At 38.6% G+C, this 27,752-nt stretch overlaps 1 protein-coding gene across 3 annotated transcripts; it reads left to right on the top strand.

The window, feature by feature from the left end:
* Window positions 1–373: 373 nt before the first annotated feature.
* On the top strand, window positions 374–27,126 carry ACTR3B (actin related protein 3B). Of its 3 annotated transcripts, XM_049799116.1 has the most exons (12): window positions 374–552; window positions 8,121–8,176; window positions 10,030–10,154; window positions 11,156–11,266; window positions 11,668–11,763; window positions 11,919–12,026; window positions 13,335–13,478; window positions 14,097–14,270; window positions 16,899–16,991; window positions 24,922–25,047; window positions 25,504–25,587; window positions 26,176–27,126. In XM_049799116.1, exons 1-12 carry the CDS (start codon window positions 509–511, stop codon window positions 26,269–26,271), a joined length of 1,257 nt encoding a protein of 418 aa, XP_049655073.1. In that variant the 5' UTR covers window positions 374–508; the 3' UTR covers window positions 26,272–27,126. The 3 variants fall into 3 exon arrangements, with proteins under 3 accessions (XP_049655073.1, XP_049655074.1, XP_049655075.1); XM_049799117.1 differs by lacking the exons at window positions 25,504–25,587; window positions 26,176–27,126 and adding an exon at window positions 25,271–25,467; XM_049799118.1 differs by lacking the exons at window positions 374–552; window positions 8,121–8,176; window positions 10,030–10,154 and adding an exon at window positions 10,789–11,028.
* Window positions 27,127–27,752: the final 626 nt, after the last annotated feature.

The raw sequence follows: 27,752 nt of genomic DNA, 5'->3' as shown, positions 1-27,752 counted from the left end.
TTTCTGGTCATACATGGCTTTAAAGAAGCTTTTAAGCTGATGACATCCATCTTGGCCAGCGTGTCCTTGCTGGGGCCAGCCCTGGCTGACAAGCCCGAGGCACCGGCCTGGATGAAGGAGCGCCCTTCAGAAAGCAGGAAGGCGAGTACGGCATCAAGCCCAGCACAAGCCTACAGCCCCGTTGACACCCCTGGACTCTGACAAGCTTCTCCACCCGCCCCCAGAACCCGCAACAGCGGGCCGGGACCGCCCGCACAACCACCCTCCTCAGCCCGCCGCCCCGACCCAAGATGGCGGCCCGCCGAGCGGCGGGGGCGGACAGCGGCGGAGGCCGCGTCACGTGGCGGCGGCGGGCGGCGCATGCGCTCCGAGGGCGGCGCTGACAGGCGGCTGCATGGTGCCCGCCGTCCCTCCGCCGCCGATGCAGTGAGGCCGCGCCGGGCCGGGCCGGGGGAGCCGGCGGCGGCCTGGATGGTGGCGTAGGGGCCCGCAGTGCCGGCTCCCCAGCATGGCGAGCTACCTGCCCCCCTGCGTGATAGACGGAGGCACCGGGTGAGTGTGGGGATGGGGCGGACCGGCGCTGCCAGTCCCCTGTCTGAGGAGTGTGTGTGGGGGGGTGTCTCCGCCGTGCCGGCGTCCCTCAGCCGCCTCCCGCTGCCGGTGAGGGCCCTCGGCGGGGAGTCCCTTCTCCTCTCACATATCCCGGTCTCCTCTCGGCCTGTCGCCCCTGTGGTGGAGGGTCTCCCTCCCCTGCGGGCCTCTCCGCCGCTGCCCACCGCCCTCCACTGAGTACCCTCCTCCTCCTCCTCCTGCCCTTCCTCCCCGTCGGGTGTTTGGAGCAGGGCAGTCCTGCCGTAGCCCAACTGTGTGGCCCGGGCAGGCCCTGTGCCTGCGGGGACGGTGTGTTTCTGTGTGCCCTTTTCTGCTCTTGGGTCCGGTTTTTGTTCACGTTCTCTGACTTTGTGAACTATTGCGCGGTTAAAATGCTAAAATTGGGGATGGCTTCTTTCAAATGACTGCCTGGAGAAAGGGGACACGTGTTTGCTTTGCCTGGGAGCTAGGAGCCAGCACTGACTGTGGTCCAGAGGCAGGTGAGGTGTGCTTGCTGGGCTGTGGCCTCTCCTTTAATGCACGGTACCTGGACCGCAGTGGCCTTGCCAAATTGCATCTGGCTGTGCCTCTAGACAGCACGTACATCTTCTTGAACCTTTCCAAGTATTACCTCCGGCCAGCAATGAGATGGGAGCTGGCTGTCTTACACCGGTGGTATTTATTTGTCATTAGGTCATCCCTTCTTCACCTTTGCCAAATCAGTGTGAGATTTGTCCTGTGTTTAGCCGAACCACAAGTTTTGTAACTCTTGTCTTTGAGGACTAAAATGGATCTGAATTGCAGAGGCTGTGCTCGGGAGGCATTTCAGGAACAGGTCTCTCCTACCTGTCTGTGACTAGAGAAGACCCATTCATCATCCAGTAGACCAGTTCTGCTGTGCCTCAGGAGTGGGAGGTGTCAGAGGGAGCTGTAATGAAGGTGGTACTGAATATGTGGTGTGCTTTTGCTAATATCTTTTCTTTGGCCCAACAGTTACGGACGCCTTGAGAAGGAGTGGAGACACCAGTCCATGAGTAACTAACTATTCAGCCAGTGACTTTACTTGTCGGGCTCTGTGTTGGTGTCACTGATTGTGTTAATTTTTTGCAATAATAGACCTTTCCTCTGCAGGGAATTTGCAGCACTATTTTCATTTCTTTAATGTTTGGAAAGTTGCCTTTAAAGTTTCCAAAACTGAGCCATCTTAAAAAAAACCAAACCCAAATCAACCAAACAAAAACCCCAACCTCCTAGATAACCAGAGAAAGTACTTTCCAGTGATGTGGTGTCACACTGCCTTCTCCTGGAAAAAAAAAGCTTCATATTTTGAAATAAGTCTCTATTAAGCTGTCATAAAACTTTTAGAAGTCTCTTGTCATATTTCTGTTTATACCTTATTGTACTAGAAACAGCTTTGGCCCCTCAGTGGGGAATACTGGAGTCCACAGCTGGAAACTTTGGGAGTGGAATAGAGACTGGGTTCCATCTGCATGTAATTCTGCCGGTGCATTAGATACTCCTTGGTAGTTTCCCATGTTCCTTCTATTTACTTGCTGAAGATATTTTAAATATCTGTTCTCCACAGAACTGTTGGTGTTACAAGAATGTTACTTTACAGTTTTGAAGAGTTTTTCAGGGAGAGAAATGGGAGCTCTAGGTGGATCCTTTAAAAAGGCTACAGGGTAAACTAGAAAATCCAGAAAACGCATTATATGCAATGTCTGTCTTTTGCAGGAGATGATCTTTGCTCTCGGTTTGTGGCGTGATTATAGCAGGTAGATGCTTCTGATTAACAGTTGTACAAAATAAATAAAGATAGAAAATGGTTTATTGTGTCCTTTCAGAGACCTAATAATTTAAGTATAATTTCTAATCTATTTAGTGCTTGCATGGAAAAACTGGTGGAGTTTGTGTGTGGGGGTGTGTAAATCGGTTTGTTTCAGGAAGGGTTCAGATAGTCCCCAAATGATGTGACTTCGTATTTCCGTGCCTCCAAATGATCTTAATTCATATGAGACAACATGGTGTCTCTGCTGATGGGACTTCTACTTGGCTTTGCTGCAGGGCACTGAAATGTGGAAGACTTTTCAGCAATGAGGTTATTGAATTTGAAATAAGTTATTTTGCAGAATTCAAGAAGAAACAAGAGTCTGAAACAAAGCAGCCAGAAGTAGCTTGACTCATTGATATAGAGTCTCTAGAATTTTCCTGTGTGTGGGCTGAAAACCTTCTTATTGTTAGAATGAATTTATGCTGGGATACAAGCTTCAAACAATTCATTCAAATTATTCACGAAAGGGTTTTCAGATGAAAAACTAGGAAGAGTATAGCAGAAAGGAAAAGGTATATGCAGAGGTGCACTGTGGAGCTTTACATATATAAAATCCACTTTTCTACTTACATCTCTGATAGTGAATCAGGTGCTTTGTCCAGGCACTAATCTCTCTTCTTTTTGTGTAAGGGGATTTAAGAAGTCTTGGAAAAGGCTCTTTTTGTCGTTGTTGTTTCGTGTGTAAGGAGCCTGGTTTAATTTACTGTTGTTTGCAGCCCTAGGCCTCAGTCCTGTAAAATGCTGGAATTTTTCAGGAAAACAAGAAAAAAAAAAACCAACAAGCGTATAGAAAATAGGTAGTGAGAAACATAGTGTCATAGCAGGACAGGATAACATTCCTTTTCTCTGTTGGATAGATGACTTGAACTTTCTTTGTCATAACTGTTCACTCTTTATTAATAAATTTTGCAGAAAGTGGTAATAATTTGCTCTCATATTTTCCATTAGGACTTGCAAATGACTTGTCCTACTTCAATTTTGATGCACTACATCTTCATTTTCTTTGCATGAGGTTTTCCTCGTGATCAGTTTACACATTGCTATCTGTCTTTTTGTGGAGAAGGGCATGCTATTTTTAGTTTGTTAGGACTACCAGGCGTTTTTGGTGTTGCTGTTTTAAGTAGCTTTAAACTTTATAACTAGTTTTATTAACTGGCATTTAGCTGTGGGACATCAGAATGCTAGTAGGTGGGTGTGCGAAACAAAGATGTCTTAAAATACCTCTCTCCTCTTCTGTGTGTGTATTTGCAGACACTGAGGAATGCTTCTGTTTTGGGTGTATTTTATTGAAGTCACTCCATTTTTCTTTCAGTAAAGAAAAATAACTTTGACAAAGTCTTGCTGATGAGCTTATAGTTAAATACTTGATTTCTGGGAGAAATGAGCTGGACTTGTCTTAAAACGTGAAGCTTAGGGTGTTTGTTGTTTTTGTTGCTGGGCTATTGAGATAGCTGGAACGTCAGAACCTGTCACATTTTTCCCCTCTTATTATATTTCTGATGCTAAATGAGTTGCTTTAGCCAAGTATTACCTCTGCTCTTCACATGTGAAACTTGTGAACAGGCATTATTGTAATTGCTGTTCTAGGTCTAAGGAGCCTGGGTTAATTAACTGGTATTTATAATCACAGGCTTTGGTCCTGTAAAGTCCTAGAGTCTCTCAAAAAAAGCAATGGCTCTAATGTATGCTTTATTCCTATAGTGCCTGTTGATGCTCTTGAGTAAATTGTGGAGACATAGTAGATTTCTTCTGTTTGATATTTCGTCCTTCATCCCTTCTTTCTTCATTCCCATTCCTTCATCACATCCTCCTTCATTTCAGAAGTGCCTTTCCACACCTTTATGAAGAACCTTGTGTTGCAAGTTTCTCAGGCATATTTGTAATAATGATAATACAGTCTGTTTATGGCAGCATGGCATCACAGGTGTTCTGGCAGTAGTAACTTAGTTATTTAGTGTCTTAGCTGTCAGAGACAGTGTTCTCTTTACAGAGGGTATTTTTTGTTTGTTTACAGGACTTTATTAATGCATTTTGCTGTTTTCAGTCACTTCATTTCTATCTCTTCAGAGCTTTTTTGTGGATGTAACACATTGTTTTAAAGATCTGGACCAAAAAGCAATAGAAATTGAGGAAATGCTAAAATGTTCACAGCTGGGCTTTGGTCTTCTGCATGCTTGTCCAGAGAAAAAATTGAGGTCTTGTATTTTGAGATAGATAAAGCAACTGCCTGAGTTTGTGATTTTTATATGCCTAAATTATGTTCTCCTGCTTTAGTAAGAATTTTCCAAAATACATCCCTGCTCTTTAAAATGGTTGAGGGTGCAGTATCTGCTTCCAGGTTTGGTCTATGTCTACATTTTGCAGTCATTTTTCTATGTTAAGTTTTTCCATTTTTTTTCATGGTAGGACCTCAGAAATGAAGGTGGTTAGGACATACCATTCCTCAGAAGAAGCTAGTGAAACTGATTTGTGTATTAACTCATCACCTGGGAAAACCAGGATGTATTAAAGAATGATCTTTATGTTTAGAAACTGCTTGTTTCAACACTATATAATTTTTAGATTTTTTTTTTAAATGAGTAGTCCCTTCAAATCCCCTTGCATAAAATAGCTTTAGCCTATTAGATCAGTTTTCTACTAATCTTTAATGCAGTCTCCGGTATCCTATATTTTGGAGAGTTTCCAGTAGGTTCCTATCTCACTGGCAATAAATCTGTTACTTCTAATGAAATTAAGTTGGAATACTGATTATCTACACATTCCCTGCAGCTGTCTCTGTAATTTACAGATCACAAGACGTTGCATTACCATTAGCCTGCTAGGCTGTAACCCAGGAGAAACAAAACCATGTTTTAGATGCTTAAATATTCATTGGAGAAGGGACTGGAGACCAGGTAACCTCTCTAACTGTTTAAGTCCAGAGCCTTTCAGGTCAATGAATATTTAAATATCTTGTATAAAAGGGAACGGTCTCTGTAGGAGGTCCTGGAAGTGGGTCACCCAAACACTTTAATGTGCTCTTGGGTATGGCGCTGGAAGGTAGAATGTGTTCGGGTCCTGCTGGGCAGAAGAAAAATCTGGGACCAAGTCTGCCATGTCCTGACTGAACAGGCTACTTGGTAAGAAAGGGCTGCATAATTGCATTGTCTCTTTTCTTCGCTTCCTCGGTGGTTTTGAGAGTAGTTTGAGTTTCCCTCCCATCTGGTTTTGTCAAAACAACTGAAATAGGGCTGCTTGTTCAAGTCTGTCTCTTGTTTGATCCTAAAGAGGTTTTTTTTGAACAGCTTTTTTTCATTTCCTTGCTTCAGCATTGCACTGAGAATTTAGTTACTCTCACAGTTCTAGTATTAATCCTTCAAGGATTAATGGCATGCAAAAGAAATCTTTCCACATGTTATCTTCTGTGAGATGTGCTCTTTGAAGAGAACTATTTTTCACTGATACTGAGAAATAAACTTATCCCATAGTTTTAACAGGAGTTAATTCAGTGAGTGAAAAAATAAATTGGTAAAATATTGAGCTATATGCTTTTGGTAACTTTAAGTTATTCTAGTAGGGGTATCTGATACCTACTTGAGAGGGAAGGTTTGCAGACTGATAGCCCAAGTTGACTTTTAGATAGTGTTTTAATACTGTGACTGGGTGTGAGTTTAGCATGTGTGTAGATGGGGGAAAAGATGGCAGACCGAACTTGCCTCTCGGCCAGAGTTTAGTGTAAGAAATGAGTTCTGGTTATATTGCAGGAACCTTTAATTTTACATATATATATATGCACACACATATAAAAATTGTATAAAAAGTATATATGCATTTTTACATGCTTAGGTATATGTGTAGATACGTATATATTGACTTTGTTTTTTGTCACTGGGGCTTGAAGGGCTGTTTTCATGAGGCTTCTGCCTGATTGCCATTTATAAGTCTTAGAACTAAGTCTCTTGAATCCAGAAATGGTTTCCTTGGTCCTCACTATGTGCATTTGAGCAAAACCCTTTTCAGAGAGATATGAAGAGGAAGTATCATGTAATGCATCTTAAATGCCAGTGTAACTCCTGTTGTTGCTTGTTACGTTTTAACAATATTCCCTAGGTAGGCTGCCTCCTAAAAATGTGAAGAAACTATGCAATAATAATAAAAACAATTCTTACTAGTAATGGCCTTCTTTACAAATAAGTCTAATTTAATGTCCTGATTGTATTTTTTGAGAGCCACAGAAAGTATGCATAATTATTTTGGATTAGACTGAAAGCATATGCCGATATAATGATTAAAAATACAACAAACCCTTGCCCCCAAAACACAGTCCTTGTATTTTTAGCCTTGGGGAAGATGTTTTTTTTCACTATTATTTGAAGTCTATCGAAGCTATAGCTTTGAAGAGATATTGAAAATATAGTATTTAAATCCCAAGGTCATTGCTAATTCTGTTCTGATTTAATTCCTTTATCTAAGCAAACTGACTTTTAATGAGTGTTCTTATGCCAAATGCTCCATAAAGAGGAACTTACTGTTTAAGCTCTTAATGAGGAAGCAACCCTCTGCTTTAGTGATGGCATAATATTGTTTGCAAATACTGACAGCAGGCTGTAGACAAAGACCCTAAATTCAGTTTAGGACCTAGAACGTGACTGGTCTCATTTAAAAATGTCATGGCTTTAGGTTTTCATGGTAAAAATGGATGTGAATAATGCTGATTTCCCTCTAATCATGCTATCATTGTATTTCTGTTCCAATCTAATGAGAATATTAGAGAGACTTCGGTGTCTGCAACCAATCAATTAATTTTGTTGGGGTTTTTTTTGTTGTTTGTTGTTTTTTGGTTTTTTTAAAATCGCTTCTGAATTTCTTTTTCTCCTAGGAATTAAAGCTGTTTTTCATAGTCTGGGATGTTAATTCTTTCTAGTTGCTCAAGACCTGAACTAGCTTGCAGCCAGTAACACCATGCAGAGATTTTAGATTTTGTGTGAAAATTCCTTTTTTTTAATCTCCAAGTTATCAGTTTCTTTTTTCTCTTGATCCTTTACTTGTTCAAATAGATATTATATGTATATTGAAAGAGACTGACAATGTTTCGTACCATCTGCTGCCCATTTCTAAAGCATTTCATCAATGCATGCTTACCTTGGTGTAGTATGTATAGATTACCACACACAGATACTATACCTGTGACAGAGTGAGTGGTTTGTGCAAGGCATGAAAGGGAATTGTGTCAGGATTGCAACTAGCGTTCTGAACTGTGGTTTGTTCTTAAGACACGCTATTTTTTTTTTTTCTGTGTTTGACAATATTAAACAAATACGCAAAGTCTAATGACATCTTTGGGTCATGGTAGCTTTCTGAAAGGTAAGATCTGCACAGCCCTTTTTTTACCAAAGGGTATAATGTTGCCTGCCCGTCTTTTGTCATAGCTGGTCAACGAGATGGAGAAGCAAGAACTGAGTTTTCAGATTTCATAGTTCAGAAAAAACACTACCAAAATTTGTAAGCTGAAGGTGTCTGAAAAATAAATAACACCTAAAATATTTACCACTTTTGAGTTTTCTTCTCAGCAGGATGACACTTAAAAGCATAACCCAGAAATATAGATGTGGTATGCGATTGCTTGGCCTTTGCTTTAAGAAATGTAGTTAATTGAAAGTTTTTTCTTTTTCTTTACATCTAAGTCCATCTAATGACCTCGTGACCATTCTTTTTCTAGGTATACGAAACTTGGCTATGCAGGAAATACAGAACCTCAGTTCATTATCCCATCATGTGAGTAATTTTTTTTGTCCCTCCAAATCCTAATATACACTGCTGTCACTGGACATTTTCATGAGTAAATGACATGCTTTCCAGCTCCCAGCTCAGCCTTCATAGTCTCTTGTCCATCTGGGAAGTGATACTCGTTGCGTTAGCATCTTTGGCTAGAGTGTAGCTAAACAGAACTCCTTGTTTGCAATTAGCTAGGACTGTTGCTCATTAAATCAGCTCTTGGTTGCTATGACAAAGATGAAGAGAACTCCAGCCCAATTTCCTTTTTATCTCCATTATTTTTCTGCCAGGACTCTTGAGTAGGCAGAAGGCAATTTACCTCCTGTCTACCTGACACCATGGTTACTGCCCGGATAATCTGGGGAAGGCTTCCAATCAAATTAAGTACTAAAGTGCAGGTGGTGTCTGCCTTATTTACATTGTCTGGGACTGTAGACAGTTTAATATTCAAAAAAGTTGTTCCTGTTAGAAAATGTTCTTTTTGGGTGTGTGTTTACCAATTAAAATGTTTGTGCCCATTTAATGTGCTTTTGTTGAGCAGATTTCCTCTTCAATTTTTGTACATTAAACTTGTTTAAAATGTTATATCTTTCTGGTGTTCTTGATTTTAATTGTGATCTTAATAGTTTCTCTCAAATGTTATATGTATTTGTAAATATTAGCACTGACTACGTATTTACATCTATAATGGCATATATTATCTCATCGTTATCTCCATTTATGTTAAACACTGCCTTTCACTTTTTGTGAACTTTGTCAATTAACTACTTATTAATGCATCTAGACTGCCTTGTAGCTACTCACAGTAGAAGGTATAAAGGTAAGGAAATAATAAAGGTAATCGGAGGCCAAAGAGGTGGAGGGGGACATGTTCTTTAGCAGACATGGCTGCAGTACTGGTTATAGTCTTACTAGTTTAAATATTGTACAAAATTCAAACCTAAACCACTGGTAAAGATTTAAATGTCTTATGTTAAAGAAGTGGGATAGCAGGAGTTTCCTGTGAATTTGTTATAAATCCTGTTTTATAAAACTATAAACTTGTTGGGGCTTAAATGTGTTCACAAAATAATTGTTTGCCTGTCAGTAATTTTTGGTGCTGATAGTATTTGGCGTGTTTGTGGATGATGCCTGTCTACTCTGCATTTTCTACTACATGTTATTTAGATCCTGATTATGACCTATTAAAAGAAAACTGTATATAAATAAGATTATATTTTAGAGTACTTTATTCCATTGTTGTTTATAGCTTGCCCCAGATTTTTTTTTGCTGTCTCATCTTCTTGCCTATAGCAGCCATCACCTAATAATTCTAGTGATAGTTGCAGCCTGCTAATGGGAAGCATAAGTGTCTCTGAAGATTTCTCTGTAGCACTGCAAATTGATTTCTCCCCTCCCCCATTCCTCCTTCTCACCAACTGGGATAATGACTCCAATACTTATTTCTGAAGTACATAGTTTATTTTCTTCTCCTCCTGTGCTCTTAATTCTAGACTTGAAACTCCGAAAATCACGTTGCTCACTGGCTTCAGGAATATCTCCAGTGCAGTGCTGCACTTGCACAGGTTTAGTGACTGCTGTAGTCTGTAACAGAATACGTTTTTAAGATTTCCTCTGAGTTACTACTTATGTTAATGAGGGATGGGTGACCAGAATCCTGCGTGATGCAGTGAGAATGAACTCGGCTATATTGGCTTGTCAATAGATACTTACATAATTTCTACTTTCTGTAAACTATGGTTTCTATATGCTAATTTTCATTTCTGGAAAAGAATCCTTAAGTAAAGAAATATTCATTACTTGGTATTTAGCTGTTTTAATTTTGTTTTGATTTGTTTGGATTTTATTCTAAGGTATTGCAATCCGAGAATCAGCCAAAGTAGGTGACCAGGCTCAAAGGAGGGTAATGAAAGGCGTTGATGATCTGGACTTTTTCATAGGAGATGAAGCCATAGATAAACCTACCTATGCTACAAAGGTAAGCATTGGGTTTTTTTAAGTCATCTTTCCAAAGTTTCACATTTTTAACATATAATGTTCTAGGACTTTTTGATAGCCATTTAAAACATGCATTTGCTTCTTTTCTAAAGTATTTTTGTTGCTTTTTAAAAACTGCATGATTTGGTTCATGGCTTTACCTTTTTTTAAACGTCTGGTTTACTAGTGTTGTCCTGTGTGGTTTTGGTGCTTGAACCCTTGTGTAAATATCCATTGATACAGTGCAGCTGTTCAGTTTTTGAAATTATTAGCTATTAAAATAGTCATATTTTAATATGAATATTTAAATCCTTGCTAAAAGTGTATTCTCTTAACATGGCATATGAACTGGGTAATGTATTGGATACTTTTGCTTCAGGGAATGTCACAATTGTTTTGTGGAGGGCTGTCTTCAATGCAGCTTTTCTGTGAATCATATTTTCCATACCGTAGTAAAGGACTTCTTTTACTTACAAAATGTTACTGGCTTATGAATTATGTGGAAAAAATCATATTTTATACATCCTACTGTATTACTTAAATGTCAGCTGTGTTCTTAACACTGAACGAAATGTAAACATCACCCCTGCAAGAATTTTCATTGAAAACTATATAGCCTATGTGGTCTTTATTTCTGTTTATAGATTGGAAGGCATATTGAAGCCAAGTATGATTCTCAACTTTATAAATGATAAAATTTGTACAAAAAGAGATTAAAACACGGTGCTGCAATACAGCAATAGCAGTACTAGGAATAGAGTCTGGATTCTGACTTGTAGTCCTGCAAGATGGAATCGCAATTTGAAGTACCTGGGAGCAGGAGATAACTTCAAATAGTGCTTCTAAATTAAAGTTACAATGGAGGATTTCATAAGGTAACCATGAGATGAGGTGTTTTCATTCTTGCAGAAGATGTAAGAGTTTGGGGACTTAGGCTGTTTGTATTTCTGGGTTTGATTATCCTTGTATGGTCTAGAGTGTTGACAAGTTTTCTTGCTTCAGTGGCCTATACGACATGGTATTGTTGAAGACTGGGACCTCATGGAGAGATTCATGGAGCAGGTCATTTTTAAATACCTACGAGCTGAACCTGAGGATCATTATTTTTTAATGGTGAGTTAATGAGACTGGGTGAGAAAATGTTTTTGTAAGAGGAAAACTAAATAATATTCCAAGCACAAGTAGCTCTGTTGGAGGATTTTTCTCTGTTTATGTCTTATTTCTTCAGCAACTTGGAGAGATGGGGAGGAGGGAGAAGGAGGAGGAGGAAAGTAGTCTGTAAAAGCTGCATTATAACTAAAGTCTGTTCATTTTGCAATGCAGGTTACTGCAGGTTGGATTTTGTTTTTGAAAAGCTTCAATCACTTTGTTTAAAGTAAATTCTGTTTGAATTTTTTTTATTTTGAGTGCACTGAGAATTCTAAATGTTTGATTACCATACCAAGCTAATCAATGCATGAACCACTAGGATTATATTGAGGTGCTTCTTTAAAAATTTTTTTTTTGCTCCCCAGACAGAGCCTCCACTGAACACACCAGAAAACAGAGAGTATCTTGCAGAAATCATGTTTGAATCATTTAACATACCAGGACTTTACATTGCTGTTCAGGTGAACAAAGTGAATATATACTTCTAAAGTACGGTATAGCTGCAGTATGTATAGTCTTCTGTATGCACGTGTCTAAAATGTTTGAAACGGTGTTTTCTGAGACTGTAAATTAGCACACTCTTCCTGCTTCTAAATACAAACCCTTTCTCATGTAGGCAGTGTTGGCCTTAGCTGCCTCTTGGACATCACGGCAGGTTGGAGAACGTACTTTGACTGGGATTGTCATCGATAGTGGTGATGGAGTGACCCATGTAATTCCTGTGGTATGTAGCAGGATGCAATTTGAAATTATCAGTGGTTTGGACAAGTATGGGGTTTGTTTACTATAGAAGTAATTAGGAAGTGTCAACTGGAACTTTATTTTAAAATTTTTAGTGCAGCTTGGTTGTTTGAGATTTTTTTCCTCTGTTATGATTGTTTTGAAAAGTAAGTATTTTATTATGTGAACTTATCTATGCAGTTAATTTAGCTTGCAGACTACAGGAAGGTCACAGTAAGGAATTGTCAGGCCATCTCTTAAAGGCTATTTCTATGTAAAACCTTGTGTTCTGTTAGTGTTATACCTCAGTTCTGTTTAATGCTGATCATGGTTTTGGATCTCCTGTGTGCCACCAATGTCTGACAAGAAGTGTCGTAACTTTTTTTGTTGTCCTGCATTTTGACTTTTTAATATAGCTGATAATGTGCTTTTTTAATATGATTTATTGTATTTTAGAAGTTAGTGAACTCTGCTTGTGTGGAAACAACTACAAGCTTGTGTAAATGCATGTTCATATACATGGTTGATCTCATACAGCTTAATTATATTAGGATGTTAAAAATATATTATTATCTGTGCATACTGACATCTGTTCTGTTGATGTCATTTTGTGTATTTCTGAAGCATATAGTATGCTTGAATGATCAGTTACTTTAGAAGTGAAAATTTGATTCCCTTTATCTTGTGTTTTGGAATTAACCTGATCCTCTCAGTATTTTGTTCATATGGGAAATACTGGGGAAAAAACAGCATTTACCATATGAAACTCTGAAAAGTGCAAAAAAAAAAAAAAGCAAGGGAAGAAATAATGTTGGCTCAGCAATACTAGTGTTTTCAGTAAATGCATCCTGAAAAATCTCAGCAAATAGATTTCTTGTTTTTATTGTGCTTATCACTAGATAATACTTCATTTGATTTTTCTTGTCTGAGAATTGTAATAAACTTTATACTTTTTCCTATTAATTTTTCACTCTCAGACAGGACATGAGTGGCCTATTTATATTACATTTGCTTTTCACATCATGCGTAAAAGGAACCATCTGATCAGACTTGTCTTCTATTGTATGCAGGATTTTTTGTCTATCACTATTAGATAATCAATATCTGTTTATATGTAGTAATGAAGGCCTTTTAAATAAAAATAATATCCACTTTGCAGTGGGTTGCACATTTTTATAGTAATCTTAGAGTTTCAAGATTTTACTTGAAAATCAGAAAAAAGTATTATAAAAATTAATGTTAGTTTTGCTGTTAATTATTGCTACACAGTAGTTTTTTCCCTAAATATTTTTTCTCCTCTTCTCCTACATAGGCAGAAGGCTATGTAATTGGAAGTTGCATCAAACATATTCCTATTGCAGGTAGAGATATTACTTACTTTATTCAACAGCTCCTAAGGGAAAGAGAGGTGGGAATTCCTCCTGAACAATCTCTGGAGACAGCAAAAGCCATAAAGGTACACCCTTCTTTATCTCTTAACAAATACATAAATAAAACTCTTTGAGCTAATTTTTTTGGCTTTAACAAGTTGCCAGTGGCTCTCTTAAAAATGCAAATATAGGCAGTGTATTGTAATTATGCAAGCTTCTGGTGGTTTATCCAATCAAGTGCGGGGGAAGGAGAAAGAGGAAGAAAATCTTCATGCTAGACTGTTTGGACTGAATATGTTCTGCAGATTAAATCAGCATTTTAAGCTTTAGATTTGTTTAAAATTTACTTTTTAATTTAATAAAAAATGAATTATGTAATGTCAGTATGGTGATTGTGCGGGTCTGATCTTGCAATGTTAGCTTGCTATTGAACTCCTTTATCATCACAGACCTAATGGGTGTGATGTTTTCATTTTGAGAGAGACTAACCTAGATAAGTCAGTGTGCAATCTTTTTGAAACAAATAGGCCATGTGCATTGTCTTGTAGGGTTGAGTCTTCAGTAGTCATTTGGGTGAGAACATCTGTTGAACAGCCCCATCTGTAAGAATGCCCACATATTTTTGTTTTCTGATTGTGTTATACTTTAATTCAATGATGGAATAATTATTCTGGCAATTTTTAATGCATGGTATTTTTTAACAGGAGAAATACTGTTACATTTGCCCTGACATAGTGAAAGAATTTGCCAAGTACGATGGCGATCCTCGAAAATGGATCAAACAGTATACTGGCATCAATGCAATCAACAAAACCAAGTTTGTTATAGATGTCGGTTATGAAAGGTTCCTCGGACCTGAAATTTTCTTTCATCCTGAGGTAAGAATAGGGACTAGCAATATTAAGTCATAGAAACTTTACTGTGTGAGTGAAGGGTGGTGGGGGGGGAGGGAAATACTATCATTTTTGGTGCCAGTGCGCCATCACGTGGAAGTAAGATATCAGTAAGTCTGACTGCAAGCAATATACAGTCTGAGATAACTTAAGCACGGAAAAACGAGAGCACAGCAGATAATTGTTTTTCTAATGTCCTATGTAACATTTAAAACATCTTATTTTGTTTCTTTAAAGGCAATCTAAAATTGTTTGAACTTACGGATTTTATGTGGTATTTTCCTTTTTTGTTTCAGCATTGGTTTAAACCAGTATGCCTTTATATTGTGTATTTGGTTATGTTGCCAATCCCTTTGGGCACTACTTTGCATGGTAGCACTGCATTGATAATATTCTAAGTCTTGGACGCTGGCTTTTGATATTGAGTGAGTTTATAAAGCATTGATGCTAAATTGGTCCTTGAGCGAAGTCCATTGAAATCTCTGTTGGTGTGGTCATAAGTAACATGTATAATTCTGAGAAATGTTACAATACTTAGTCTGTCTGGTTTTTGATAGTCCAGTTTGAGTGAGCTTCAGGATATTGTGATATTGTGGGAGAGGAAGGAGTCAAGTTTTAATGTGTTACAGCATAGCAGAGAAGGTTCTCTCCATTCCTATGCACTCCACTGAGTTTATTGCAGGCACCCATAATCTGCAATACTATTAAAAAATTTATCGAGATCCACATTAACGCTGGTGAAGTTTCCCTTTGTCTACCCTCCTCCTATCAGAAGAATATTAAAAAACCTCATTCTCTCACCTTTTGTCTAAATTCCAGCCTTAATCTCTTTGTGGTAGGTTTGTAGCCATCTGATCTTGTGCCAACATTAAACCTCTGGGCTAAATAGTTTGTCCTCCCTGCTGTTTACCCATGTGATCTTACAGAGAGGCATTGAATCCTGTGTCAGACGTCATGTTAATAGCTTCTCTTTCCATAGTCCCTTCAAAGACTGTTAGGAACAGGATATAAAGGACTAATTTCCATTTTCTTCATTTCTTGATAGTTTCTTGGCTCTGTATTGAAAAAAAAAACTGAACTGACTTTCTAGACAAGAAAAACACACTAGATGATACGTACTGCATCCAAAGAGAATTTCTCGCTGGACTTCATTAACTCCTCACTTCAAAGGGTATCAAGTTAGCTAGGTAAAAGCTGCCTTTGGTAAAGCTGTCTTGTAATCTTTTCCTATTTTCAGTTCACAAAATTTGTTCTGAAGTCTTTAATACTCTTGAAGTTAGGCTTTGGGGTTTGTAGTTATCCAGATTATTTCTACACTTTTTAAGTTAGGTATTTTACTTGCTATTCTCCAACCATATGGTGTTTGCTAGCAGACTGCAATTTCACATGTCAGTTCTCTTGTCCCCGTTCTGGGAGCATGTTGTACTCTGCTTTGGATGCCATAATTCTCATTTCTACTTATTCCTTTTGCCCTGCTGTTTTATCAGTGTCTTTATGGAGAGCTTGGGAGAAGTTTTCAGGCTGTAGTTCATTCAGATGAGAACTCTCCATGTGAAGCAACACCGCTTCTTTCTTCTCTTTTAATTTATGTGGCTTCATGTTTCAGCTTCTTGCATGATTAATTCTTACTATAGAAATTAGCTTGAATTCTTGGGGATTTTTCACATCATTCTTCTGGCTCCTCATCTCCAAGCCAACTTCCTTTGCTAATTTCTCTTTCAGTTCAACATATACTTGCTGTGTTTTGGCTTTTGTTATTCATCCATTTAGATACTTCATCTTGTTTAGGATGTAAATCCCAAATAGTTTTTACAACTTTGGGAGTTTTAAAGTTATATAATAATATATCTGTAATAATATATTATTATGTATTGATAATTAATTTAATTTCTCAAAGTTTAACGTCTGAAAGGGCAAAACCTAGGCTATGAACTGTTCCTAAAATTTAACATGAGCTTTAAAATAAAGTGGAAAACTGCCACTAGTCCAAGAATGTTTTCTAGCATTAGCATCTCTGACTCTCGAGTATTTATAAATGCAGAAATATACATTAGGACTGTATTGATGTTTGCATTGATGGGGACTTCCACTCAAGGCCTTAGAGTATTTATACCTTTTTTGAATATTAGATTTTGTGTGCTTGGAAAAATTCTGACTTTTGGGTGGGAATTTAACATAAATATTTTAGTAGTGTTGAAAATTTTTATGGGGGAACATTCTGATTTGCACAGTGATGTTCTTGATTTTGTTTTTGACTTAAAAGGAAAGACAGGACCACGTTGCACAGTAACAGTATGTTTAATATTGCAGGAGAACTCAAACTTTTCTCACCTGCAATAGTAGGTCCATGGTGCATAAATTGTAAACGGTGAATTTATGACCAAGGAAGAGAATCTGAATTTCTCAGCAGAAAAAGGAATTCTCATTTCCCTTTTACAGAAGTGGGTTTGTTATAATGTAGAATAAGTGGTGAGCGGGAGTAATACTGACTTTGATTCCCACCTGCCCCCTTCAAAAAGTGCTGTTGCAAAATCTGTCCACAGTCTCACTTCTGCCTTTTTGGTTTTCCATTCTTGGGATGAAAAATCTAATGCCTATTTTATTTCATTTTAGTTTGCTAATCCTGATTTTATGGAATCCATTTCGGATGTAGTTGATGAAGTTATACAGAACTGTCCCATTGATGTCCGGCGTCCTTTATATAAGGTATGATCTTTCTGTTGTAAGATTAACTTCATTTATTTTGAAGACTAAATATCACCACCACCATCGCCACGAAGCATATACATAGCTACCACTTCCCCACTATGAGAACTGTGATAAAGTTCAAGTTAAACAAAGTTCCACTTCTGAATGAAGAGTACTTGATGTTTGCTGCTTTTTCTTTTTGAAAGAAGGGTTATCTGTAACAGTGGCTTGATACAGAGGTAAGTATTGTCCCTGAAGAGCTGAGGCAGAGGGATGTTATTTGTATCTGACATTTGTAATGTGAATTCTTGTGCATGAAGGTCTTTGGCTTTTGCTCATTTTAAGGGTTACATCATAGTCTTGTGCCTCTCACTCCCGCCCCCTGCTTTATTAAGCAGTAGTTTCAAATACGTGTATTTTTTTCATCGTCTTGACTTGTATCTGCCCACTGTCTGTAGTTTTAGCCATGTATCGAACCCAGTATTAAAGTACATGAAGACTTAAAATCTTTTAGGAGACAATAATTAGGCCTTTTTAAACTTGCCCAGGGTGTAGTCCAGAGAGTATTTTCAGTCATTGATTCTTTAAGAAATGAAAAGGAAGGTACTGACAGGCATAGCCTATGGCAATCTCTCTGTATTGACAACACATCCTATGCTTCCTGTTTGTTTTCTGCTTGTGCAGCAGCAGTGCCCTTTTGGAAATAACAGCATAAAGAAATAGCGTGGAGAGGTTTGCTTGCTCATGTAAAAGGTGGTAGTTTTCCTCACCTATTAGAATGAGCATTAAGTTCCAACTAAGTAGTATCTCAGGGTAATTCATAACTATTAAAATTTTGCAGCCTGTTTTACTTGTCTAGTAAACATACTCTGTAATCTAGAATGAGATGTAGTGCTTCAGAGCAGATCTGTGGAGCCGGTTCAAACAGGAAGTTAAACTACTTAAGCTCATATGTGGAGTGAATTTTGCAGTAGATGTCTTCAATGGCTTCAAGCTTAGATATGTTGCAGAAGGTTTTAGGAAACTCTTAGTGTCTGGTTGTGCTTAAGGTCTGTGCTTTTTCCTGAAAGACCAAAGCTGCCATAGAGCAATAGCTTCATTGCTTGGTAGGGTAGGGATTAGTACTGACTTCTGGAAAGAAGTATTTAAAAATTGAGGTTAAGTTACTCTTTCCTCACCATAATAAGCAAGCAAATAACTTTCCCTTGGTTTGCTACTGGTGGAGACTTTGTTTTTCCATTTTTCTGTTTTTCATTATACTTGTTTAATTAAAGCAATGTTACACAATTACTTGTTGAATGTAATGATAGATGTCAGTAGCGATTAATGCTAATGCTTGTTATCTTCTTTAAGTAATGTCACTGCAAAGGGACAAGCATCTCTGTTCTTGCTATTTAAAACAGTGTATGGGTGGAAAAATCCACTCATACTTTTCTCTTGGTTTCTGTGGTTTATCATTGCCCACAGTGCTGCGTGGTGGCCAGCCAGGGCCCTGTGCTTTGGAGCTGGGTTTCCATCAAATGCATTTGGATTCTTCCTCAGTGTTTATGCAGAAAATACCTGCAAGTACCCTTCTTACAGGTTATATGTGGTGTGTAGCCTTTGAAGCATTGTTTCACAACCCATCTTTTGATGTCCTATGGTATTTCTCTTTTTTTTTTTTTTTGTTAGTTTCATTGCCAGTATCCCTGTTTCCCAATCTCATCAACATATCTCTTATGAGGCCAGTTATTTTACCTTATGTTGATGTTTGGACTAGCAGGACTTTCATAAGACTGACTTCTTCAGCCAGATCCCATAGCCTGTAGCTGTTCAATACCAAGCACAAACATTCTTTCACACATGAGGAAACCTTTTTAATTGTATAATGGTTGTCAGCAATGCACTCTTTTAATTCCCGTGATTACGCCATCTTAATGTGATTGCTTGGAAGAATTGATTTATATTCTTATTCTGTGTCTCTCTGTGTCTCTAACACAGAGTTCAGAGTTGTGGATTGCTTGGGATGAGCTGCTCTCTGCTAAAATGGAAGAAGATGGGTAGGCTGCTGGGTTTGGAACCAGGGGATTTACATCAAAATTTGAAGGCATAAGGTGGATTTTCTTTTTTTAAAAAAACCGCAAATCTTCAGAAAGCAGAATGAAATATAAGTGAGTGGTCAGGTGAAATGATAGAGGAGTAATTTTGGATCTTACTTATGGCTGAAGTAATCTGACATCCCTGCTATGTTGATTATTCCTGTATGTTGAATTCCACTGAAAGATGACCCATTCTGCATGCAGCTAGAAATGCGATTGTGCTTTTGTGGGACTCGGTGAGGCATTGCATCACACTTGGCATTCTTTGGAAGGAAAGACGTATAGTTTCTCTAGTTCTATTTATTTAAGAATTCTTTAGCTTCCTTTTTTCTTAAAATACTGTTTCACAACCTTTCCTTATACTTAACTCATATTTACATAAATATATAATATAACTGGTATCACAGAAATGCAGAGAAATTAGAGGGAGAGAGCAGTATCATGATGGGGATTGTGGTCCGCATAAAAATATGGTCCTTCCCCCAGCTTTCAGGTTACTATAAGCATACCACTAAACACAGTGTAACATGCACACCCAGCTTGCATCAGTGGGAAACATCTGCTCTGTGGTATAGCCACAACAGATGCTAGTGTTGGTTGTTTTCAATACTAGTTGCTATTTAAAAATCTCTTTTCAACCTGGAAATGCTCTGAAACTTGTCCTAATGCTTGTCAGTTAAGGCATGAGTTTTGGCACTTGGTGTCAAAAAAAGAGCAGCTGAATTTAACTGTTGCCTAGTGAATATAGTTATAATAACTTTAAAGGTGTACAAAGGGCTTTCAGAAGTTCTAAAAACTGCTTGATATTCTAATAAATGATATTTTTTTGTTGGTAACAGGTTCAGAAACTGTTACTCTTACTCTACACTTTACTTAATTCATCTTCTTTTTTCCCCATCCAGAGTTTCTCCGCAGATACTTCCCGAGTTTAGATGGTAATAGGAGATAACAATATTGACAGTTCTGAGGGCCGTGCCTTCTCCAGTAGAAAGGATGTAAGTGTAGGGTCATTGGCTGTCCCAACAATTGATTTCCTCTAACTTTGCTGTGGTTTTGGCACAAATACACAGATGAAAGAATTTGAGATGTGACATCTGAAACTAGGTAAATTCTGTCAGAAATATCTCTGAAAGATCCTAGCCAAGCATGTTTAAATATTCATGATTCGAGTCATAATGGATCGAGTGGTAACATCCTTGACCTTAAACTTTTAAGCTAGCTTCTCAAGCTGAAAACATTTGCATGAGGTAGGGACTGTAGTGTACTGGCAAGTGTGGTGTTCTGTTGTAGATGAATCATCCAGGTTTTCAGCGGAAACGCAGGTGCATGGCGACAGGATTTTAATGATATTGGCTTTTTTCCTTAGAGAAGGTGACTTTTTTGGCTGGATGTGCAGCTATTGTGGACACTAGTGAACTTGAGGTTGCCGATACAGTTAAGATTTGGACTACACTTGTATCAGCGTTCTCTCGGAAGGTTAAACTGCTGCCTGCGCAGCTCATAACGAACCATTCTCAAAGCCTGGAGAGATCTGGTGTGCGGGAGGCTAAAAAGGGTGGTAAAAAATCCCCCTGACATCGTTTCTACCTTGACTCGCTGGTGAACGCGTTGGGTGAAAACAGCTTCACAGGCGCTGTGTGGGGTGTAGATGGCGCTGTCAGACTGCTGTGTGCCTCCGGCTGGAAGGAAGGCAGGCTGGGATGGTGCCCAGCTCGTTTGCTCTATCAACCCTGTTCTTGCCTTTCCTCTCCGAAATTGTAGGTATCCTCAAGCAGGAGGCCGGACAGGGGTCAACTGACTTTTGCTTATCTGTGCTTCGGTAAAATGACAGCGTTTGCTGCTAAATACGAAGTGCAGAGTGGGGAGGCTCTGTGGGTGAGGTATGGCTGGAGAGACTGCCGGGCTGTTAGATCTGCATTGTATTGGCACCGATGACGAGACGTGGGAAAGGAAGGGTATTCCTGCTACCTCAAGTGGAAGTCCCGAGTGATTAATGCTGTTAGTGTAGCAGAGGAGTACTGAGTAGAAGCCCTGTTTATTCCTATCGCAGCTGTAATTAAATTTAGAACATTACCCGTGCTAGCTGGTTTAACAGTAGCTCAGTACATCTGCAGTATTTTGTGGTTACTTTTGTGTCTGAGTGCAGGCATATTTCTGCAGAATAGCACGACCATAAGTCACACCGAAATCTTTCGCTATTACTCGAACTGTTAAATGAACATTGAAAATCATGATTTTAAAGAAACAGAAATTGTTTCTTCATCATTAAAAGCCAAACTTATTTTAAAAAATAGTGTTTCTCGCAATACATTTACTTCTTTGTAATATATTTGTTGTTTGATACATATAAAATTTCTCCTTATACTTTCCATGCAATATTGGCAAATATTGCCCTGTTATAACTAAATTAAGAGGCATGTAGCTTAATTGATTTACTTGCTCATGAAGTGCTTGGCTTCAGCTTGTGAACCTTCCAGTTTTTACCTATAATAATTTTTATTAACAGTCATATATTGCTTTCATTACATGTCTCCAACGTGGTTGTGTCATGTTGAACAACTTTAATTTGGAATTAGTTATCATTTGGAAAGAGGAGAAACTGGGATGTGTTCTTGAAGTTCGTATTTACCAGAAAAGCAGTGGATACTTCTCAGTTTGGTGCTGCAAAGTCTGAAGTGTCCAGCTGGGAGTGCGCTTATACCATGTTACAAGGTGCAGTGTAAAGATATGTGAACCAGTTCAGCAACTTGTGTATGGTAGCGTTGAGTTCTGCAGAAGCTAATTTAACTTTTTTGATTTTTTTTTTTAAAGTTTTATTTAGATAGAGATTTATGTTACAGTAACTGAGTTGTTTTGTTAGGTAGCTTCATACCTCTGCAGCATTACACTGTACAGGCATAATATCAGAAATGTTATGGAGAGAAATTCAATATCCTACAGCTCATAAGAGAAGCAAAGGGTATGGATGAGAAGTGAGCAATTTCTTGCCAGCCCTCTGAGATGATTGGTGTTCACACTCTGGTTTCCTCCCAGAAATGGCCTACCTTCATTATTTACTTGTTGTGCTTAGCTTTTTCAGGTGTGTGGAAGGCCTTCATCCCTCTCTTCTAAGGGAATACATTCTTTTGAAACAACTTTCAACCATTTAGCTATAAAAGTAAAAATCAGCTGGAGCTTCTTTCTGTGAGATGGTATGATAATTGGTGTTAGCTGTGAAACCTGTGGTCTGCTTAGAGCTGCTAAACCAGCTGAAGTGTGTTTGAGCAGAGTAACATCAGAAGAAGTCTTGTTTAAAGGAATCAGCTGGAAACAGATACTTAAATCCTAAATTCCTTGATGTCTTTTTCTGGAAGGCCAGAGAATTCCCAGGTGGGCTGAAAACCCAAATATCACTAGTAAGCTTTCTCCACAGATGTATTTAGCATGCTTCATTGTTACGTTTTTCGTTAAGTAGTTACTGGAATTACTGTGTTGTGTTATGCTCAGTTACCCTGGAGAAGGTATTTGCTGTGGGGGGTGGTTTCTTGGTTCTTTTTTGGTTTTGTGTGAGGGTGGTTTAGTTCCCCCCTTGCCACCCTCCAGTCTGACAGTCTTTTCCCACTTTCACTGGGTTCTTTGTAAGTGGTGGGTGTGTTGTTTGAGGGGTGGTGAATGTGTATGGATTCTGCTTTCATTGTGAGTGAGGACTACCTGGCTTCTTACCTCTTTGCAGAAGACTCACCTGCTGAGTTGTGATAACTTACTGAAGCCTATACATGAGCAGTCTTCTGCTAAAGACTTAGCACAGATTTGGCCCAGTGCTGTCAAGAAGTGCAGGGAGCAGGGGAACTCTAACTGTATAATAAACCATCTTATAATGGCAGTTGGTGTCACCTAGTTATTTATATCCAAAATTCTGCTTGGCCTGGCTTGTCCACATACGTGGTTAATGAGATGACTCACCTTTTCAACAAGTATACCCTAGTGCTTCTGTTCTCCTTGACCAGTATTATTGTTAAACTTCTTTCGGTGTGTAGAAGTACTTGAATAATCATAATGTGAGCAAGGTGTAACCTCTTAGCTTCTAACCCTGGAATGATAAGAGATCCTCCCAGTGTTACTGCTAACTCTGTAGTTGGATGAGTTGGTCTCAGATGTATTCAAACAATTATTCTCGGTTGTATTCTGAAATCTATTTTTAGTGGTAGCATTGTCCACTTTATGGAGTATACTTGAAGTTTAATTTGCTTTGAATAGAATTATTGCTTTCACAGTCTTCTCTAACTTCATTATCTCCAGGTAATATTTTCTGATGGCATCTTTTTAATTGCTATTTCATCACTCAGGTTGGTGGTTGCCTTTTTTCTTTTTTTTTTTTTTTTTTTTTCCCCCCTCATTAGCAATTTTGTTTTCCCATGTGGACTGCGTGACTACTTTGAGGCAGGGGAAGAGATGGGGGGGAGCAGGGGGGATCTCCCTCCAGCTTTAATTTTAGGACCAACTGTGGTTTCTGGCTCCTGCTTATGCATATGGCTCTTTTCGTTTTCTCTGTCATCCTCTGTCTTTTGGGAAATGTTTCAGTAATGTTGTGGGGATGTGTGCTTTTGTTTTAAGTACACCTACCTTGTTATGCACTCTTTTATACTGTAGGTAATCTGAAGCTGTGAAGAAATGAGTTTTTCGTACTGTAATGGTTTTTATGATGTGTAGACATTTTTTTTATGAATAAACAAACAGCTTTCTTCTCACTTTACAAGTTACAAACAAGGTTTTCCTTGTTATCTGTTGCTTAAAATATAAGCAGTTACTTCTGCACCCTGCAAGTGTGAATGCTTATTATGCCTGTCTTTGACTCTTCAGGTCTGTGTGCAGGCTTCCTGGCTGAAAACAGTAGTTCAGGGATTCTTTCGTTGCATGCACAGTCTTGGTCTGCAGTGTCAAAAATTATTACTGAGATACAATACTTTGACCTGTGTATAATGAACTCGTGATCTCAGTTGAGTTCCTTGTGGGCATGTGTCTAAGGCATGTAAGTGGTTTTAGTAAGCACTAATTGCCACTTTGGTTTGCAGTTGCAGCAGTATGCAGGGGCATGCATGCAGTTTTGTCACATAGAGTTAATTTTTCTGATTATGAAATGCACTTTTGTTGCCACCAGTGTTGTGCTCCAGGGCTCCTGTTTTGAATCCCCCTACCTTTAAAATGACTTCTGTGATAGTCTATGACCCTGCAACATTATCAGAATTAAGGCTGCGATATTTTAAACCCCCTATTCAAAATCCAAGTACAAGTCCAGGCTTAGAGGCTTTTGGTTCTGCTCTGAAAACTAAGTAATACCAGGCAAGCAGGTGTAGACAAGAAAAGTGAAAGGCATTATACCTTTCCCTGTACTGCAGTCCTCTTTGGAGGTATCATACCTTTTTGAAGAATTATTGGACTTGCTTGTTGCTATGTTTAGGAGTCTAACTCTTTAAAATAGAAAAATTGAGTTCCAGATAACTTTACAGCTTCTGGAAAGACGCTAACAGTAATGTAAGAAAGCTAGAGCCTTATTTGTCATTGGGGCTAAATCTGCTTACTATGAGCATCCCTGGGAAACTTTTTGTTGTAGTGTCTTATTTCTGCTGCTCTGCACATGTAGGGTACTAGGTCAGCATTTTAATGGAATCCTTCTCTTTTGTAATAACATATTCTACGTAAAATTCTTCTTCAAAGGGGAAAAAAAGAAAGCAGGGGACCATGGACCTCCTATGGAAATTGAGCAATGCTTAAAGTGTTCTGTGTAGCTTGTCAGCTTCCTAATGATGTTAGGATCACCTCTGCAGTGTTGGCTTTTGGGGAACTCGCTTGAAGATAGATTTAAAGAATGTGTCTTTTTATTTTCTGCACAGAATGTGGTCCTTTCGGGAGGGTCCACGATGTTCAGGGACTTTGGACGGCGACTGCAAAGGGATTTGAAAAGAGTAGTGGATGCGAGATTGCGACTTAGTGAGGAACTCAGTGGTGGTCGGATAAAAGTAAGTAAGAATTTCAAGTGCATTAATTACCTGAGTAGTGATAGAAATGAAGTTCAGAATTTTCGCCTTACAAGTGAAAATGCAATGTTGTAAAATGAGTAGTATTTTAGTGGTAATGTGTCGTTAAACATGTTGGTAGCCTTGTAATGTATGAAATGTCTTTACATGAATCTTAAAGTTACTGTGAGCAGCCTCTAAGGGCATTTCTGGTTTCCCCTTCTAGGAGACATGTGATCTTAGCAGGAGGCAAGAAGGATTTAACGGTTGTGTCCTTCAGCATACTAATCATGAAGAGTTTTATGACTTGGTCTCCTAGGGAGCATGACAGGCTGAGTAATAAGTCTGAGATAGTGACGTGAATGAAGGGGTGAAGATGTCTGGGTCTGAGCATTTTCAGTTTGTAAGGATCTTGCCAGAAAATGTAAACCGGCTAAATACAGACTGTTTTTTTCGTAGCCCAAACCAGTCGAAGTTCAAGTGATAACACATCACATGCAGCGTTACGCAGTTTGGTTTGGTGGTTCCATGCTGGCTTCAACAGTAAGTCTTTATCAAAATTGTTCTGAATTTTTTTTATTGCATATTGTTTTCTGGCTATATTTGACCTGAGTACTAAGTTTTAAACCTTTTCATTGTGACAGCCTAAACTGTGTCACATTCTGGAATCCTTACCCAACTTTTATCTCAGTAGAATTTGTACAGGGCCAGTGGGAGCTTTACTTGAGTAGGGATATTGTGATTGACATAATTCTGAAGTAGTCCTTATATGATAGTTGCAATATAGTGCCTTCAAGAATAAGGTCAACACGAGAGGTTAGTTAGGACTTCAGGGATATAGGATCCAAATCAATGGTCTTAAACCTGAGAGAGAAGCAAATATGGGAGCAGTTCCTGTCTCTGAAGTGGGGTTTCTTATTGCTGTGTTTAAAAGCAGTCTTCTGTCCAGAAAAACTTTTCTTGATTAATTATATTCATATCCTAATATTTCTAGTTTTATTCTATTTCAGAAATGTAATGCCAGATCATAAAGTGCAATCTACAAGAATGTTAAGTTGTTACTTTATTTGTTGTTTTTTCTACTTGATACATTCTTATGCTTTTGAGGGAATTTGTTTTGTGTTTTTATAGCCAGAGTTTTTCCAAGTATGTCACACCAAGAAAGACTATGAAGAGTATGGCCCTAGTATTTGTCGTCATAATCCTGTTTTTGGAGTCATGTCATAATGCTCGTCTAATGGAAACAAGATCTCTGATATCTTGCTGGTGAAGAACTTCATGTAAAGCAGAGGAAGGCAGCAAATACTGTAAATACTGAAGCAAGATGTGGTTATCTCTTGGAAGCATTTGGATCACCACCGTGCACTAAAGCACAACTTACAGCCCCAAGTCATTTCAGTAAAAGCCATTTCTCTGCTGACTACTTTAAAGCCTATCCTTCTTTCTTCCTAAATGTGAGGTAATTGAAAATAGGTAAGTCTCGGTTTAGGAGGTTGTGCAAATACTACTGAAACTGAATCTAGAAGAGTAAGGCAGTGTTTTACTGCTTGTGGAAAGGTTTAAACCTTTCCCACTTGTGCCCTGATTCTGCAATCAAATCTTTAGCAATGGAGCATTAAATACCACATTGCCTTCAGGGGAGTTGGAATGGATGCAGGTACCTGCCCAAAAGGATTAGATTGCAGGATTGGGACTGTACTTTGTAAATGTAGGTTTTTCATATCATTTTGTATTTTATGATATTGGTAGGGTGGATTGATGACTAGTTCTAAGCACGAACAGCTATCAATGTCATGGAGTGATGTTACGCATTTCCAGGTGTGAGGCATGTATTGGAGTTGTGCTGGTATTTCTGGGGGGGTGGGGAAGCCATGTATGCTAGAAACTGATTTGTTCTTGTTTGGATGACACAAACTAAGTGATTTACAGTATTGTATGAAGTTTATTATAGCCACTGTTACTTTGTTTTGAATTTTCTGAAACTGTTTTATAGAAGATGATGTTTTGTTTTGATGTTGGTGAGTGGTGGATGACACACGGGCCTTGCACCAGTGAAATAAAAGCTGTTAACATCTTTATGAATGTTTGTGGTAGTCCTGATTTACATGCTCCTCCACTTTATCTCACAAGGTTAGCTTTCCATTTATACGTCAATGTACGTGGAACCATCGTAACACTGAAGTTGGAAGGGCCCTCTGGAGATTTCTGGTCCAGACCCTTGCTTAGTGCAGGGCTACACTTCAAAGTCAGATTTGGTTGCTGAGGGCCAGTCAAGTTTGTGTGGATGGAGGTTCCTTAATGTCTCTGGCAACCTGTTCCAGGGCTTAACTACCCTATTATGGGTACATGTTCTTGTGTTATGGATACAGTGTTTGTTCTTACAATGTTTATATCTAAATAGAGGAGGAAATCCTGCTTTGTGCTGATATTTATCTGATCTCTGTCAGCAGAGGTTTTGTAACAGTTGGTGTAGCCCAATAAGAATTTTCTAAGACACATCAGTTTGGTTTTAACTGGCATGGAGGGATTGAGATGAAGCAGTTACTTGTTCAGCTTAAATTAGAAATGGACAAAGTGGGACTCCATGATTCAAGCCTGGTTCTGAATGCTTTTGAACTTAAAGCTCAGCTCTCAGGAAAAACACATTGAAGCATACTTTGCTCAATCCTCTCACTAAGAAAGAAATGCGTAATCTAACAATATGTACT

Source organism: Accipiter gentilis, chromosome 4 (assembly GCF_929443795.1).
Source record: "Accipiter gentilis chromosome 4, bAccGen1.1, whole genome shotgun sequence".
NCBI classification, from domain to species: domain Eukaryota; kingdom Metazoa; phylum Chordata; class Aves; order Accipitriformes; family Accipitridae; genus Astur; species Astur gentilis.
This window is presented reverse-complemented; position numbering and strand designations above follow the sequence as displayed.